The sequence below is a fragment of a genome, unplaced genomic scaffold (genome assembly GCF_019419815.1).
Source record: "Pyrus x bretschneideri cultivar Hongxiangsu unplaced genomic scaffold, Pyrus_bretschneideri_v1 Contig16, whole genome shotgun sequence".
Taxonomy (NCBI): Eukaryota; Viridiplantae; Streptophyta; class Magnoliopsida; order Rosales; family Rosaceae; genus Pyrus; species Pyrus x bretschneideri.
Window position 1 is genome coordinate 5,624,390 of NW_025999457.1, and position 16,194 is coordinate 5,640,583.

The 16,194-nt window shown below is 37.5% G+C and overlaps 2 protein-coding genes and 2 pseudogenes across 2 annotated transcripts; 2 read left to right on the forward strand and 2 right to left on the reverse strand.

Annotated features, from left to right (window-relative positions):
• Positions 1 to 70: 70 nt before the first annotated feature.
• Positions 71 to 6,231, forward strand: LOC103957885 (annotated as a pseudogene).
• An 875-nt stretch (positions 6,232 to 7,106) lies between these two features.
• Positions 7,107 to 7,409, reverse strand: LOC103957860 (indole-3-acetic acid-induced protein ARG7-like). Its single transcript, XM_009370081.3, has one exon. It carries the CDS (start codon positions 7,407 to 7,409, stop codon positions 7,107 to 7,109), a length of 303 nt encoding a protein of 100 aa, XP_009368356.2.
• Positions 7,410 to 9,102: 1,693 nt separating this feature from the next.
• Positions 9,103 to 10,301, reverse strand: LOC103938999 (annotated as a pseudogene).
• Positions 10,302 to 11,552: 1,251 nt separating this feature from the next.
• Positions 11,553 to 15,986, forward strand: LOC103939000 (transcription initiation factor TFIID subunit 14b-like). Its single transcript, XM_009349052.3, is given in 7 exon segments — positions 11,553 to 11,860; positions 12,198 to 12,286; positions 12,382 to 12,562; positions 12,564 to 12,604; positions 13,057 to 13,244; positions 13,328 to 13,449; positions 15,697 to 15,986. Coding segments are annotated over 7 exon segments (828 nt in total). The 5' UTR covers positions 11,553 to 11,740; the 3' UTR covers positions 15,784 to 15,986.
• Positions 15,987 to 16,194: the final 208 nt, after the last annotated feature.

The window sequence follows — 16,194 nt, forward strand, 5'->3', positions numbered from 1 at the left end:
AAAACCGCTAAAACGACGCACTCCGGTTGCCGTTACTCGTCTTCCTACCGAAATCTCCCTCGCTCAATAATAATAACAGCTATTCAGCCAGCTCTGATCGAATTATATTTTTGGCGTTAATTTTGCAGAGCAAAATCCCTAATCCCCTTCTCAGTAGATAGAATTAGTATTAGTTGAACAGAGTTCCTCTCTGCAACTACTCCATTGCTGCATTCGAATTTCGACAATGGTGAGTAATTCGAACGCTTCTTTCATTCGATCGAGTTTATTTTATTTTTTTCCATTTTGTTTTCGGTGTTCGGGTTCTGAATTTCTATGCTTTTTCAGTTCTCGATTGCAGCTATCAATGATACGGAGTCCAAAGGCAAATGGGAACCTTTAGTTCCCACCAAAGAAGCTCAGGCATGCCTCCCTCTCTCTCTCTCTCTCTCTCTCTCTCTCTACTTTTTTCTGTTACAGTTCAGCTATTTTTGGGTTGAAGTAGCTGAATGAGTTGGGATTTTCTGGGATTGTATATTAATTTCGAGCACTTTTAGCAGAAGTCAATTTATTGAGGACAAAGGAGAGAAATTTGAATTCTGTGTAGCATTAATATTTGGGAAGTTTATTGTACTTCTTGTCATTGTCTCAATAAAATGAGTGAGCCCGAAAATGTGAATTGGACGCGGGTTTTCTGTATGGTAGCCCGATTCAGAAGCGTTTAGATTTTCTCAGCTGAAGATGTTTTCCTTGTCTGATCAGTGATTAGATAGAGTTCATACTGTTTAGTTTGGTCATGGCAGGAATTCCATCTTTCACAAACATATCATGAAGGACTTCACAAATTGCAAGTCAAGGAATACAAAAAGGCTGTCAAGCTGTTAGAATCCGTCCTAAAAGATCCTCTTATAGAAAATGAGCAGGTGAGCATAGGACCTTCAGCGGACATTCTTTAGATGGCAGTCTTGTTGTTTGTCTATGAATAGGTGGTTATTCTTGTTTCCATTGCCGTGCAGGTGGATGGTAGTGTTAGTGATTGCCATCCATTGCAACTCAGGTTTGGATTTCTGCACTACTCCATAATACACTTTGTGCAATTCTCAGAGTCGGTGTACAATTTTCTAATTCACATAGGAGGAATCAGTCTCTTGTAGAATTTTAGTTTTGTAACTTTTCTCTCACTAATATTTTTGTGAGAATAAAAGGGATAAAAAGAAAAAAAATGAACAAGATGTCCGTAAACATCTTTCTCCAATTATATTTTTCATGCCGACTGCAGATTTTTGGCTCTGAAGAACCTTGCCAATGTTTACCTTCAACAAGGTTCAGCATATTATGAGAATGCTTTACGAAGTTATCTTCAAGCTGTAGAGATTGATATCAAAGATTCTGTTGTCTGGAACCAGCTGGGAACGTTGTCATGCTCAATGGGTTCTCTCAGTATATCCCGTTGGGCATTTGAGCATGTAGCCCTAATAATTGTGAGCAATTTATGATGTTTGAATTATTTTTCTCTACATCCATACTACAATACATCTCTTATATTCATAGTGATGGGCTCAGCACCTTATTTTGACAGAGTCATATTATGTCTTCTCTGAAATTTTTATGCAGGGAACTGCATGGAGAAATTATTGGAAGTTCTTATTGCTATTGGTGATGAGGTTGCATGCCTTTCTGTGGCTGAGTTAATTTTGAGGCATTGGCCATCACATTCTCGTGCTTTGCATGTCAAGAGAACCATTGAAGAGTCCGAGCCAGTTCCATTTGCTCCTAGAGGTATAGATAAGCTAGAACCTAAACATGTCCGTCTAAAATTCGTTGACAAGAGAAAAGCTACTGATGAAAATCTAGAGGAGGGCGCTGCATCCAAGATGCTGAAGCAGATCATAGATCTGAACCTTGCAGAAGCTTCTTGGGCTGCTCTTGTTGATGCACTCTTGGATATCTTACTCCCGTTAAATGGGTGTCAGTCTGAGGTGGGGGATGCAAAATCATACCGATCTGGAGATGTCAGATTAATTTTGCATTTACCTCCTAGTTCAGAGAGTACTATAGGATTTGAGGAAAGGAAAGGGTTTAACTTATCCCCAATCAGTGGAAATGCTGTATTTGCTGATTGTAACACTGAACGAACAGGTGTTGTTATAGAAAAAGCAACAAATTTTCTAGACTTCCAACCACAGGAAAGGCGGAGTACTTGTCTTGAAAGGCTTAGAAGCCGTAAACCGGGGAAAGAAGATATTGAATTTGCTAATGGTAAGGATCAGGCCAAGGATGTACTTCAATATCTAGAACCTTTTGTTGCTGGTAGATCAGGAAGCAAAGATTCTGGTCATAGTTCTGTTTCATGTCATGATCAAGCTAATCCATGGGATACCGAATATGGTGACGTGTCCAGATTTATTAAAAAAACATCAAATAACTATGGTACTTTCTATGTGGCTCATTTGCTTTTAGAGGATGCTGCAAGTAGAGGTCTTTTGTATCAGGATACATTTGTTAAGTTCTTGGAGTTGGAAAGAATTACAAGGAATTGGGGGAAGGATAGGAGCCCTGAATGTTGTCTTTTTCTTGCTGAACTTTATTATGATCTTGGGTCGTTGTCTTCCGATGTTTTCAGGCTATCTGAATTCATGTCTGAGGCATCTTATCATCTTTGTAAAATTATCAAATCAGTAGCCGTGGAAGATGAATGTATTTTTGGGCTTAAGAGATTCTTTGGTGCTGATGGAATATCCGTGAACACCTCTGTTTGCCAGGATGTATCATTAGGTGGTTCTTTAACAAGTAACAGTTCCTTCTGGGTTCGTTTTTTCTGGTTAAGTGGACGGTTGTCTGTTTTGGATGGCAACAAGGAAAAAGCCCACCAAGAATTCTGTATTTCATTGTCTCTTTTGGAGAAGAAGGAAAATCCGAATGATTCCCAATGTGTGATCTGCCTTCCATATTGCAAGGTTGTTAAAGAGTTAACCATTTATAGAATTCTCCATGAAATTAACATTTTAAAGGTTGATTTCTTGATGGAGAAGACTTTGGGTGAGATGATTGAGAAAGAAATGTATATGGAGTGCATGTCCTTGCTTGTTCCACTTCTATTTGCAACAAAAAATGCTCCCCCTGATGCATTACCCTTGCGCTTAGCTGATAAAGGCGGAGAGGAAATTACTTCTGTTGAAGTATCAGCACTAGACATTTTAATCAAAGCATGTGAGAAGACAAAGCCTATGGATGTTGATGTTTATTTGAATTGCCATCAGCGGAAATTGCAAATCCTTATGGCAGCAGCAGGGATTGATGAATGCCTTAATTCCTGTAAATCCTTACTATTGAAATCAGGATCAAGCACTCGCTATGCTTCTGACATAGACACCAAAGAAATTGCAAGCAAGCAGTGCTGGAATTTATTGGTTGCTGAGGAAGTGAAGGCTATTTCTCAATGAGTGTCACAAGTGAAGAACTTGATTGATCAATCTGGGGCTTCTGTAAGTCAATCGATATTCATGTATAAATAGCTTTGCTAATCAATCATGCTTACCTCAAACTGTAAAATTCAGTACATTTTTTCCAATTAAACAAAGATTTAGGTTTTCAAAAGTGAATTAACTTTATGGATCAGTCTAGAGATTTTGTAATTTCATGTTTTGTGCAGTATGTAATTATATCTTATGCTTGCAGGACACTATTCCGATGGGCAGCATAGGTGATATGCAATGCTTGCTCTTGTCAGTAATGTACAACGTTGCAAGCATATTCCTCTCTAAGAAGTCCTCTGATCTAGCAAATACTGATCAAATTGAAAGAAGTTGCTTCATTGAAGCTTCCATCGCATTCTGCAAGATTCAGCACCTCAACGCCATGATAAATGTTAAAACTCAAGTGAGTCTTGTGAACTCAAGTTGCTCATACAATGAACTCTTTCAGGAATATTTTTGGTTTCGTTCTCTTTACCTCTTTTTAAATTTTTGGATTTTGCGTCGTAGGTGGACTTAATTGTGACAATGCATGATTTACTCGCTGAGTATGGGCTTTGCTGTGCCGGGAAGGGTGGTGAAGTGGAGGAAGGAATTTTTCTTAAGTTCGCAATTAAGCATCTGTTGGCCTTGGATATGAAGTTTAAATCTAACGTTAACTCATCAAACCAGGAAAAAACTCAATCTAGTGAGCAGCTTTGCCTAAATTGTCCTGCCAAAGTGTCTCTCAAGGAATCAAAATCAGATACTGATCTGGAAATGGTGCACACTGGAACAGATGATACAAGTGCTGTAGGAAAGGATGCTTCTGAAGGGATACCTTCCAAAAGCACTTCACTTGAGAATGCCGTAGATAAGGACAGCATGGAATTGGAAGCTGGAAAGCAACATGTAGATGGGTGAGGTGGCAAGTTCAACAGTGCGAAGAAAGTGATCAATTAAATGAAGCTGGAGATGAGCTCATTGAAGATGAAAGGGAGGAACTTGAGTTAAAAATTGATTATGCATTGGATCAGGTGTTTCTTCTGCTTCTATGGTCTAAATATTAGATCTGATTCATCCTATGAAGATGAGTTAGTTGTGCACAAAAATACTAGCCCCGGTGATTACCAGACAAAGGAACAGTGTGCTGATGTTTTTCAGTACATACTCCCTTATGCAAAGGCTTTTTCTGTGAGCTCCTCCCTTCTTTCTCCCTTTTTTTTTTAATTCCATGTGTGTCCGTACATTGCATGTTCCTATCCTCATCATTACAATTTGGGGTGTGCTATCCACACACCCCTTTTTACTTCTCACACACCTTTTGTTGATATCTGTCCCTTGATCTTCTTCAATTAGAAGGGTGTGTGAGAAGTAAAAAGCGGTGTGTGAATATCACACCCCTACAATTTATCACAAGGGTCCTAATGACAAGGCCTTGTAGCACCCACAGCTATTTAGTTTCCCCAACATTTATTTGGCTACTGGTATGCCTGTATGTTGCAGAGGACAGGATTAGTTAAAGTTCGACGAGTACTCAGAGCCATACACAAACATTTTCCACAACCACCAGAAGATGTTTTAGCTGGAAATGCAATAGATAAGTTCTTAGATGACCCTCATTTGTGTGAAGATAAGCTCTCAGAAGAGGCTGGGTCTGATGGTTTTCTTGAAACCGTAACAAAGATTATACTCCCGGATGCGAGAAACCTTAAACAACAGACGACATTACCAGTATACATAAATAGATTTCCTAATTTGTATTTGAAAATAATTGTTCTCTCAGTTGAGGGTTAATTCATAAATTTCATAATTCTTAGAAGTGATCTTTCTAGTTGTATTATTGAATAATTGCAGCTCGGAGCCGTATCTGGATGTCTATTGCAACTTGTATTATTTCCTTGCCCTGTCTGAGGAAATGAATGCTACTGATAAATGGCCTGGCTTTGTGCTTACCAAGGAAGGGGAAGAATTTGTACAACATAATGCAAAGCTCTTCAAATATGATTTACTTTACAATCCTCTACGTTTTGAAAGTTGGCAGAGACTCGGAAATATCCATGATGAGGTAGTGTTTGTTGTTTATCATTCTGATTTGTGAATTCTGTAGAAACCAAAAGATTTTGGTGTGGAAAAGTTTCATTTTATAATGATCATTTTTACAGGAAGTAGACTTGTTGCTAAATGATGGCAGTAAGCACATCAATGTGGCAGGATGGAGGAAGAATGCTACTTTACCGCAAAGAGTTGAGACAAGTCAAAGGAGGAGCAGACGGTGTCTATTAATGAGTTTGGCTTTGGCAAAGACACCAGTTCAGCAGGTAAGACCCCCTTCTTTCCTATATATTATTGTACTGGTGGGGAGTGGGGTCTTGTCTTTTCTCTTTCTTGGTCATGTTGGCCATACAGGTCCTTGGGGATTTTCCTTCTTTTTTTTTTCAATTGGCAGAATATAAGACCAAATAGAAAGTCTAAAATTGTTTTGATGGGGACCATCTTGTGCTGGATCATGAATAGATTTTTTATTTCTTAGCATGCCATTAAGGCAAACAAGAAAAAAAAGCTAGTCCCTTTTTGCTTGATTTTGGATATTAGAATACCCTTGGGATGTGTTTGATAAATGTAATGATTTTTTTCTCATTTTGTGGTTCAGTCTGAGATACACGAGTTATTGGCATTGGTGTACTATGATAGCCTTCAAAGTGTGGTGCCATTTTATGATCAGCGAACAGTTCTACCTATGAAGGATGCAGCATGGACGATTACGTGTGAAGGATACAGCATGGACGATGTTTTGTGAAGGATGCAGCATGGACGATGTTTTGGAGGTGTAGTCGGAAGAGGATGAACTAGAGAAGTCAATTTGGACAAAGGAGATCTAGAAGTTGCCATTGCCAGAGATTGGTGACTGAAGATCGAAGAACACGATCACAATCGAAGAAATGATGAAGAAATCAGAAAAGAAAGTTGCAGACTGAAGCGAGAGATTTGGGATCGAGGAAAGAGAAGTCGTGAAACCAAAAGGCATGTGATACCGTATTAGATAAAATATGATTTCATTTCATGAAAGAATAATGTTACACTTTGAGTATTTATACACAAGTATCTTGTAACTATAACTACTAAGGGAAAAAAAAAATATAACAAACTAACAGATTCCTTAACTACTAAGTAATATATATAGTTGTTGTAGTTACAATATTGCTCTTTATATTCAAAACACATTTTAGATGTTTTATTGTGTGGGACCTGGTAATGCACCAATCATAAATCATGAAAATTAGTTTTTATTTATTTGTTTTGAAGATTGGGTCCTACAAATATTAATTGCTTAAGAAAAAACATATTAATTGGAGCACAAGAAAATTTGAAATTGCCACATAAATCTTTAAATTTACATTTGACATTTTTTTTTTTTTTTGACATTTCCATTGGAGATGCTATTCGCATTAAAATTGGACTTGTGTTGTATGGACCAAATGTTCATGATATATATCATCATTTGTCATGTTGATAAATTTTTCTGTCTGCTCAACCCACAATGTGTCATTTCAGTGGATGATGGATTGTGGCCTTTCCATCATCCAATCTCGATGTTTAATCTTCTTGGGCTCGACTCTTGAGTGAGTTCTGGAATGAGGCTTTGCCTTTTCTTGATGATCGGTTCGTGTTCACTCATACACTAAAGCGAGAAGTAAGATGAAGGAATGTGTCTTCACTGCAGGGAATTGTGATACCACCCATTGGATGATCATACCCAAATTCTTCTTCAGCTTGACTCAGCAAATCCAGGAACAAAGGCTCATTCAAATATGATATTGGTATCACAAAGCGCTTCTTCTGGCTCTCCCCGACATAGACTGCAAAATAGCCTTTCGGTATATCCGTGATCTTTGAATCAGCTGTCTGGTTTGAGCTAGATAGAGAGCGAATGAGAGTTCTCTTGGCGGTAACAATTCGAGGCAAAAGGAAACCCATGACTCTATATTCTCAAGAGGGCAAAAGAAGAAGCAAAAGATTTCAAAGAACTTGGAAAACACAGAGGAAGTTTGAGCTTATTAGGAAGGTGAAGATTAACTGTGTTGTTCAGATTATATATAGACGAAAGAGAGTGCAGAAGATCCTTAGGTAGGTATAGTGATTGGTGAAGAGGCACTGAGACGGGAAACAATGAGGGAGACACTAGCGTGTGAGCAATCACATGGGGTTTGTCATCTTTCTCATGTAACGCAATCCTCTGAGAGATTTCTCACGGAACTCTTCCCTACCACATATGTATAACAAACAACAAGGACCACCAAATGTGATTCCGTCCCAAAGAATCATGTGGGTTAGGTAAGAGGCATATATGATTGAGACCGGCACTTGTCTACGTGACCACCAATTCAAACTGCCGATTAATTGGACTAGTACTAATTAGGTCTACTAATAAATTGCATTTACTCACTCAACGAAGACACCAATGGCACTCCACACTTCATGGCTCTACCCTAAGGGGCCAAACCAAAATCCACCCCTAGCATGTGGGTTTGTTGTTTCATCTAGTATCCCGTCGATCTCAACAAGCTTTGGAGGTGTTTTCTTTTATTTCGGCAATCTAGAAGATTCCATGAGACGGTAACCAACAAATTGTACTGATTTAATGTTCGACCACCATTTGAAGCTAAATATCAGTAGACCTGAAATAGGAAATATTTAATTGCCTACCGGACTCTTGAAAGAGCAATTTGCAGGAAAAAGTTGATTAATCAGGTGAGGCAATGTTCCTGGGCTGGCTGAGAGTTTTACGTACGTAAAGTGATTATTGGATATGCAGTACGTACATACTGCCCCTAACTTGTCGTATTACGTCTGAAATTGTAAGATTGATGCCATCAAAAGAATGCTAATCTGGTTCTGTTAAGTAATCGTAGACAAAAGCGTATGAAAGTCCTGTATTGAAATGAAGTCTCAAGGGGATTTTCCTATCCACACATCTCTAAAATTTCAAATACGTTTTGTGGTTTGCAGGTAGTCATAAAATTGGTAGGGCACAAGGTCCACCAACAAATATATACTCAACTGCTACCAAATTTTTTAGACTGCGACGGAAGACGCAGCCATGTGATCCTTCAATGCTTATGTCTCTTGTCAATCCAAACACAATTTGCTGCCATATACAACTTTTCCAGATATATTTTTCCGAGTCTATTAAGACCTGTATGTTAAGTATTACCTACTATAAGGGCTGATACATTTTTCTAATCTTTATCCTTTAATTGGTTTTTCCAGTTTTTATCATTTCCATTTAGTTGTGAACTTTGAAAGACTTTATTTGGAAAATTTCAGAAATTTTTCTACGACAATCCCAGTGTTTTTTATCTAAAAGTTGCACTGACACTGGTGAAAACATTTTACCCAGTCACAGGATTTAATTATCAGATAAAAGGCAAATAGTGTAGAAATTCCCCATATTATTTATCTAGCACATATATCTGATAATTTTGAAGCCCAACACTAATACTTGAGGCACCACAGATTTATATAAAGTACGAAGTATAACTAATTGAAAGTCATTTCTTGAGAAAAATCTGTTGTTATTGATAATTTAATTATATAACAGATTACATTGTACAATTATTTTTTGAGAGACCAAAGCTAGAAGTATAATTAAAATATCAAGACAAAAAACTGGATCAAGATATAAATTTATTTCATATTCCAATATATTTTGCTCAAGAGCAGCAGCAGGTTTACATTTGATTGACTTAGAGCAGCCAATATAAAACCAATTGGGTTAATTTAAATTCCCATGTCTGATACTCTGAACAGCGCCTGTGGAAAAGTTTTGAGTCATCGTTTTTGGAAAGTTGGGTTTTGTTGATTATATCGTCGTTTGTCTGCTTCATTAATTTTCTGACTTTCTTCTCAGATCACAGCTGGCTGATTCAGTATTACTGATGGCTTCACCTCAACACAGGATGTGAGTTGATTCAGTGGATGATGGACCATAGCCTCTCCTTCGTCGTAGCTCAGTGAGTTCCAAAATGAGGATCCTTTTGGACATGAAAGTGGATCGCATATTCACTTCTTTAGTGTTCACTCATGCACTTAAGCGGGAAGTGAGATGAAGGAAAGTGTATTCGCTGCAAGGTATTGTGATACCACCCATGGGATGATCATATCCAAATTCCTCTTCAGCTTGACTCAACAAATCTTGGAACAAAGGATCATTCAAGTACGATATTGGAATCACAAACCGCTTCTTCTGTCTCTCCCAACATACACAGCAAAATAGCCTTTTGGTATATCTAAGGTCTTTGAAGCCGTCTGTTTTGAATTAGATAGAGACCGGACGAGACTTCTCTTGGCGCTAACAATTCCAGGCAACCGGAAACCCATGGATTTATGTTCTCAAGGGGATAAAAGAACTAGAAAAGGAATTAGAAGGACTTGGAAAAGGTAGAATGCTTTGATTCTTAGGAAGGTGGAGACTTGAGTTGCTAATGCCATTGTGAACTTGATCATGTGTATATATAGACGAAAGGGTATGCGAAAAAATCATATGGTACATGAAATTATGGTCAAGAGGCAATGCAAAGAGAAACGATGAGGGAAACTAGCTTATACCAAATCACATGGCCCTGTCTTGCTGCTCACCTAACTCCTAACGTAACTCCTACTCCGACAGATTTTTCTGACAGATCTTGTGTGGAAGCAGCATTTCCCACCTCCTCCGGATAACAACAACACAAGGTCCACTAGACATGAATTTTGTTCCAGTGGAATTATTTACGTCTGTTAGATAAGAGGCATTTTGCTTCAGACATGCCTGTTAATCACTAATCACGAATTTCTTTTTTGGATTAGGTTCCTAACCACAGGATAACCCTTTGCTGCATCCACATGTTCTCGAATAATCAATAGCTTGCACACTGGATGTTAAACAAGTGGACCAACAGGCATACGTTATGCCCTATCAAACAAGAATTTGTGGATATATAACTTGTGTTTCATTGTAAACAAATTTAGAATAAATGCTACTTGACAAACAAGAACGTGTGGTGCTATGAAAATCTGGCATGGGGCCTGATGTATAAGAAGGGATGTGGCTTTGTCTATTCATCAACGAGTAAACGAAGTTTGATGTCATTTTGTTTTGCCTCTGTGTAGTCTAACCAGAAAACCGTACTATGAACATATCTAAATCCCGTTTGATAACGAAGATTATTGCTGTCCTAAGAGCCCTTATCTGTTCCAGTCAAGAAATTATGGACATATATGTCTGAAGCATGTCCTCTATTGTATTCAAAGGAAGGAAGTCACTCAAATGAAGAAGTAGCCTTTCCTGTCCACACATCTGTCTAAATATTTTCAAGTGGGGTTCCATGTTTGTAGGTTGTCATAAAAATGGTTGGGGCCAAAATGTTCACCAACAAATATACAGACTCAAAAGCTACCAAGTTCTTGAGATTGAGATGGAAGACAACGCCATCTTATCCTTCCTCAAGTGCTTATGTCACACTTGCCAAACCCTAACATATTTTCTTCCATACATTTTTTCCACATTGCAGATATTTCCCTAATTCCTAAATACACCCTTTCAAGTTTCTTATATATATGTATATATATACACACAAACTCGCGTAATATCCAAAAACAAATCAAGTCATCACAATTTGTACTAAATTTTTCCTCCTATTTATTTCTGAAGTAATAACGTACACGATAACATGACTATCAGGTTTGTTGTACTAATACATTGCTTCGAAATTGCTCTTGTTGATATTATTATTTGTCAAAGAGAACAAAAAAAGATGTACATACTCTAAAAGAAAAAGAATAATATAGAGAAAAAGACGGAAAATTTTGTTTTTATTTTATTTTTTAGTTTTTCAATTATTTTTAAGAATGAAATTACTTAATTATCCTTATATGTTGTGTACATGTTTCGATTTAATAAGAATTTATATTGAATATATAAAAATTTAAATGATAAGGAGGAAATCGGCTAAAACATTAGTTTAATCCTTAATTTTTTTAGTAGAAAAGTTTAGAAAAAAAAATTGAAAACTAAGTGAAAATTTAAGAGAGAAATCGAGTATTACTCTAAATATTTTTAGCTTTTACACGCACAATTGGGGATGGTATTACTACGCTCCACACGGCCCAGCTTCATTGGGTGAAAGTACGGACTAACTTGAAGCACGTTGTATAGGATAACTCCCTCCTGGAAAACCACGGAGCCTCGAGACCGTACTCTGCAACTTCGCGGGAAGAAACCCTAGTTTCTTGATTGCGCCACAGAAGAAAGTGCTTTTCACAAAGACATGAACAATGGTTCCTCTTCCACAATGCACGGTCCAGATCAACCTGAAATAAGTGGGCCTGCGCCTGCGCCTAAATCTCTGCGCACGAAAATGGGCAAACCGGAAGACAGTGAAAAGAAGGTAACTTTCTTGTTCAATTTCAAATTTTTACTATTACCCACTTCCTAATTTACCAAAACAAGGTTAGCCAGATACCCAGAAGTGCTTTTGGAAATAGTTCTGATCCGCAACTTCAAGACTCTGTTTTGAGATTGATTTGATTTCCCAATGTATAATGTGTTTAGTGCCTTGTTATGGATCATGAGACTGGACTTTTTGAAAGAAAAAAAAAAATCTTTTAACTGTTCTGTTTATGAATTTGAATTTTTGCCCAGCATTCTAACTACCAGAATTTAAATTTGAATTGTAGTTTTTTTTTTTTTTTTCATTGTATTGCTTTTCATGTAACTTTGTGTAGATTTTTCATAAGAAACTCAAAGATGTTGAGATTAGTGTTCCGATAGTGTATGGCAATATTGCATTCTGGCTCGGTAAGAAGGCGAACGAGTAAGTATTGTTTTAATGGCGGTAGATTTATTGGCTTGTTGAATTACTTACATGAGGACTGGAATATCAGAGTTAATTTTGTGATATCTAATTAGGTACCAATCACACAAGTGGACTGTGTACGTTCGTGGGGCAACCAATGAGGATCTTGGAGTGGTGATAAAACGTGCTGTTTTTCAGCTGCATTCCAGTTTCAATAATCCCACAAGGGTTGTTGAGTCGCCACCATTTGAATTGTCAGAATGTGGCTGGGGTGAATTTGAAATCGCCATTACAGCTTTTCTTCCACAGTGATGTTTGTGATAAGCCATTAAACTTGTGAGTTGCTTTGAATATTAAATTTATGTGATTTACTTGGCATTTGGCTGTCTAGTTTTGTGTTTGATACTGTCTGTGTTCTTTGCATTTGTACCAAGTCCTCAACTATGGAATAGTATATTTAAATGGTTAAACCTAGCTGGAGAGAAGCAACTTTGTCTTTTAATTTCCAACATCGATATGTTCATTGTCTATCTGAGTAGTTAAAAAAACCTTCGAGCGACACATCCTGCTTTATATGTGGAAACTATATTTCACTTAACCTTCTAGCGTGCTTAATTGGGAGATCAATTTTTCAAACAATGAGTTTGATTATTTGTTACATGCTTTGATATAATTTGATTTTACATTTGATTGGAAACAACCAACAAGCTGTTTTTCATTTTAGCATGCATTTGGTACTATGGGTGCCCATCATTGTGAGGAGAATTTGATCTTGAGCTTTTTCACAGATTTCATCATTTGAAGTTGTACCCAGCGGATGAGTCCGGTCCTATGTCAACTAAAAAGCCTGTTGTTGTGGAATCATATGATGAAATTGTGTTCCCTGAGCCTTCAGAGGCATTCTTAGCTCGTGTGCAGAATCAGCCAGCTGTAGTCATTCCCAGACTACCTGCTGGTGTTGCTTTGCCTCCTCCTGGTATAAATTAGTTATGCTGTGCTGTCTGTAATTTCTCTTGATCATGTTGTGGGTGGTAAATTATTCCTTTTCGTTGCATGTAGTGCCAGTTGAGGATCCAAGTAACAGAAAGAGAGGGGACACTAAAGATCATCCCCTATGCCAGTGGTTCACGAACTTTTCAGAAGCAGATGAACTGTTACGAGTTGCAACAGCTCAGCAGCAGGTAAGCATTAGTCTATCTCATATTTTCTGGATATATTTGTGGAACTTCAAATTTTGTGATTGTGAGGAGCTGTCATATGTGCGTATTCGTGGAAAAACCATATGTGGTTTTTTAGATTATGTACTGACATATTTGTCCAGTTAATTTCTTTGTGGAAAATCCTTTTGCAATTTATTGCATATATTAGTGTCTAGGATTGAATTGGCGCAAACCCGAGCGCAATGGCGCTCTAGGATTCATACAGTCGACCCGCTTAGTAGGTAAGGCACAAACTCCAAAAAAATTTGTTAGAAGTATTTCACCGTTCTCATTTATGTATTGAATGGAATTCTATCCATCTTTTGCAGTCGTTTTTTTTTTTTTTTTGGGGGGGGTAAGGTGGGGGTGGGGTGAAACACCCCAACAAACAAAACTAAATTAAGTTACAAACTTCCCGATACTTGGTAATCCCCAACAAGTCATCACTTAGGACATCGCCAACCCACACAGGAGGATCTTCAAGGAGGCACAATCCCGGATCAATGTTGTAGCTCCAATTAGCAAGCATCAGCCACTGCATTCTTCTCCCATAAATATGCATAAGTTTATATTGCTGGAATTAAGACAATATCTCGTGGTAGCTGTCTAAAAGAGAAGCTAGAGGATGAAACCTGTCAACACCATCCTGCTGCATCAAATTCACCAAACTAACTGAATGTGTTTCTACAATATGACGAGAGATGCCCTTTTCCCCTTCTAACCTAAGCCCAAAACCCCAAACTTCAGCCTCCCAACACTTGCCCTTTACCCATTTGCAGTCATGTCTCTACCGCAACTTTACATGTATTTTTGATAAGTATGAACTTAAAATCATTACGATATGCTAGTGAAGAAAACATCAAACTTGAGCCCAGTATGCTTAGAGAAAATGAATAGGGCTTTCATGTTCTAAGAGCTGTTAAGGGATTTCATAGGAAAATTTTCAGTAAGCAATCGTTGTGCGTCAATCGAAAACATTTAGCCAATAGACCGTTGCTCTCTATCTGATCATTGTAGTGTCCAAACTAGTGTAACAATGTCTAAACTAACGGATGTTTAAATATATCCCCAGAGATACAGGGGTACAATGTTGAATCCTAGGGTGTGCTCTGTAAAACCTAAAGACCACCCAACCATGTTTAGTAGGGCTTTTTAAATTGAACAGTATTTGGTACTCAGAAACTATAATCTTGTCTGTGGAACTGTTGTGGGCTAAGATGTAGAAAATAGTGAACCAAAATTGTAATTTAGAGCCAAGACAGACCTAAAATAACATTCAAAACTAGTTCAGATTTAAGTTGTTTTAATTATCAGGTTTTATGTAGAACTGGTCTAAACCAATTCTTTAGTTTCCCAAACACGTCCTAAGTATATGTTGAATGGATTGACTGGGTTCTCAAGTGAGTTAAGAGAGGACTACCTTTCTTCTCCCAGTGAGTTCTGATAAAGTGTCTCCAAAAAGGACAAATTATATGCAAAGATCTTTAGCCATTCGATCATGCTACCGTCCTATGTCTATGTACACTACGAGGGAGGGTAAAGAAACAGACTGACAATTACGGCAGGGAAATACACTGTTTCTTTTTTGCAACCCTTGGTCTAATCAAAAGATGAATAAGTCTCATAGGTCGCCAAACTTCCACAAAAGTTTTTACTTTTTGTAGTTCGACCCTGCCATGTTGAGTTAGAAGGCCTTTGATGAGTCAAGTTTCTATAGGAAAAGTAATTCTCATGACAACTATAGTGGTTGTTTAAGTTATTCTGAAATTCCTGAACCAGTCTAAGCATTTGTGATAAGGGGTGTGATATTCACACAACCCATTTTTACTTCTCACACACCCTTCTAACTTTCGGCTGTCGGATCAAATGAATTGAAGACGATCAAAGGACATAAATTAACAAGAGGTGTGTGAGAAGTAAATACCTATTTTGTGTCTCCATGTTTATTGACTTTATCATGATCAAATTCTGTGATTTCATTGCTATTAACCATTGAAATCTGAAATAGGTTAGAATTGAGTAGGTTTATGAATCCTGAATCTTGCAAGGATTTATTGAGATGAATCACATGTTGTGGAGATCTGGAACATATTTGACGTTTTGGCATTAGTCGGCAGTAATGTATACCATAAGTTTGGTTACTCTAGTTGAGATATGAAAATTACTTATCGTGATAGAAAATGCTTAAGTAACTTTATTAACATCTGGTGTCAAATGTCTTTGTGTTAGGTTCAAACTCATATTGCTAAATTTCGAAGAGAGATAACTCTACAAGAGGGGCAGCATCAACAAGTGAATTCTGTCTCCGACCAGTGACTGTACATTGTCCTGCAGATTTATGAAGATTTCAGTTCCAAATTGGTTCCTGGTAATTCATTCAAATGACTTGCAGCAGACGCACATGGTGGCACACAAATGTAGTGACCTACATGTATTTTCTCAGCTATGGGGAGTTTTTTTTTTTTTTTTTTTTTTTTTTTTTTACGTTCTCTTTTTATTTCTCTCTCTCTCTCTCTCTCTCTCTCTCTCTCTCTCACGTTAATTTGTTGTCTTCTTCATTGCAACGCCGCATGTATCGGTAATCTTTTATATCTTTTATGTCAAGAAAAGAGAGGATTTTTGTTTACTTTGACAATTAACATTGATTGTTCAACTTGTCGGTGTTAGTTATCTGAAAGTACATATGAAGAGAATAGACTAGGTATGAAAATTGAGGCGTTTGATTTT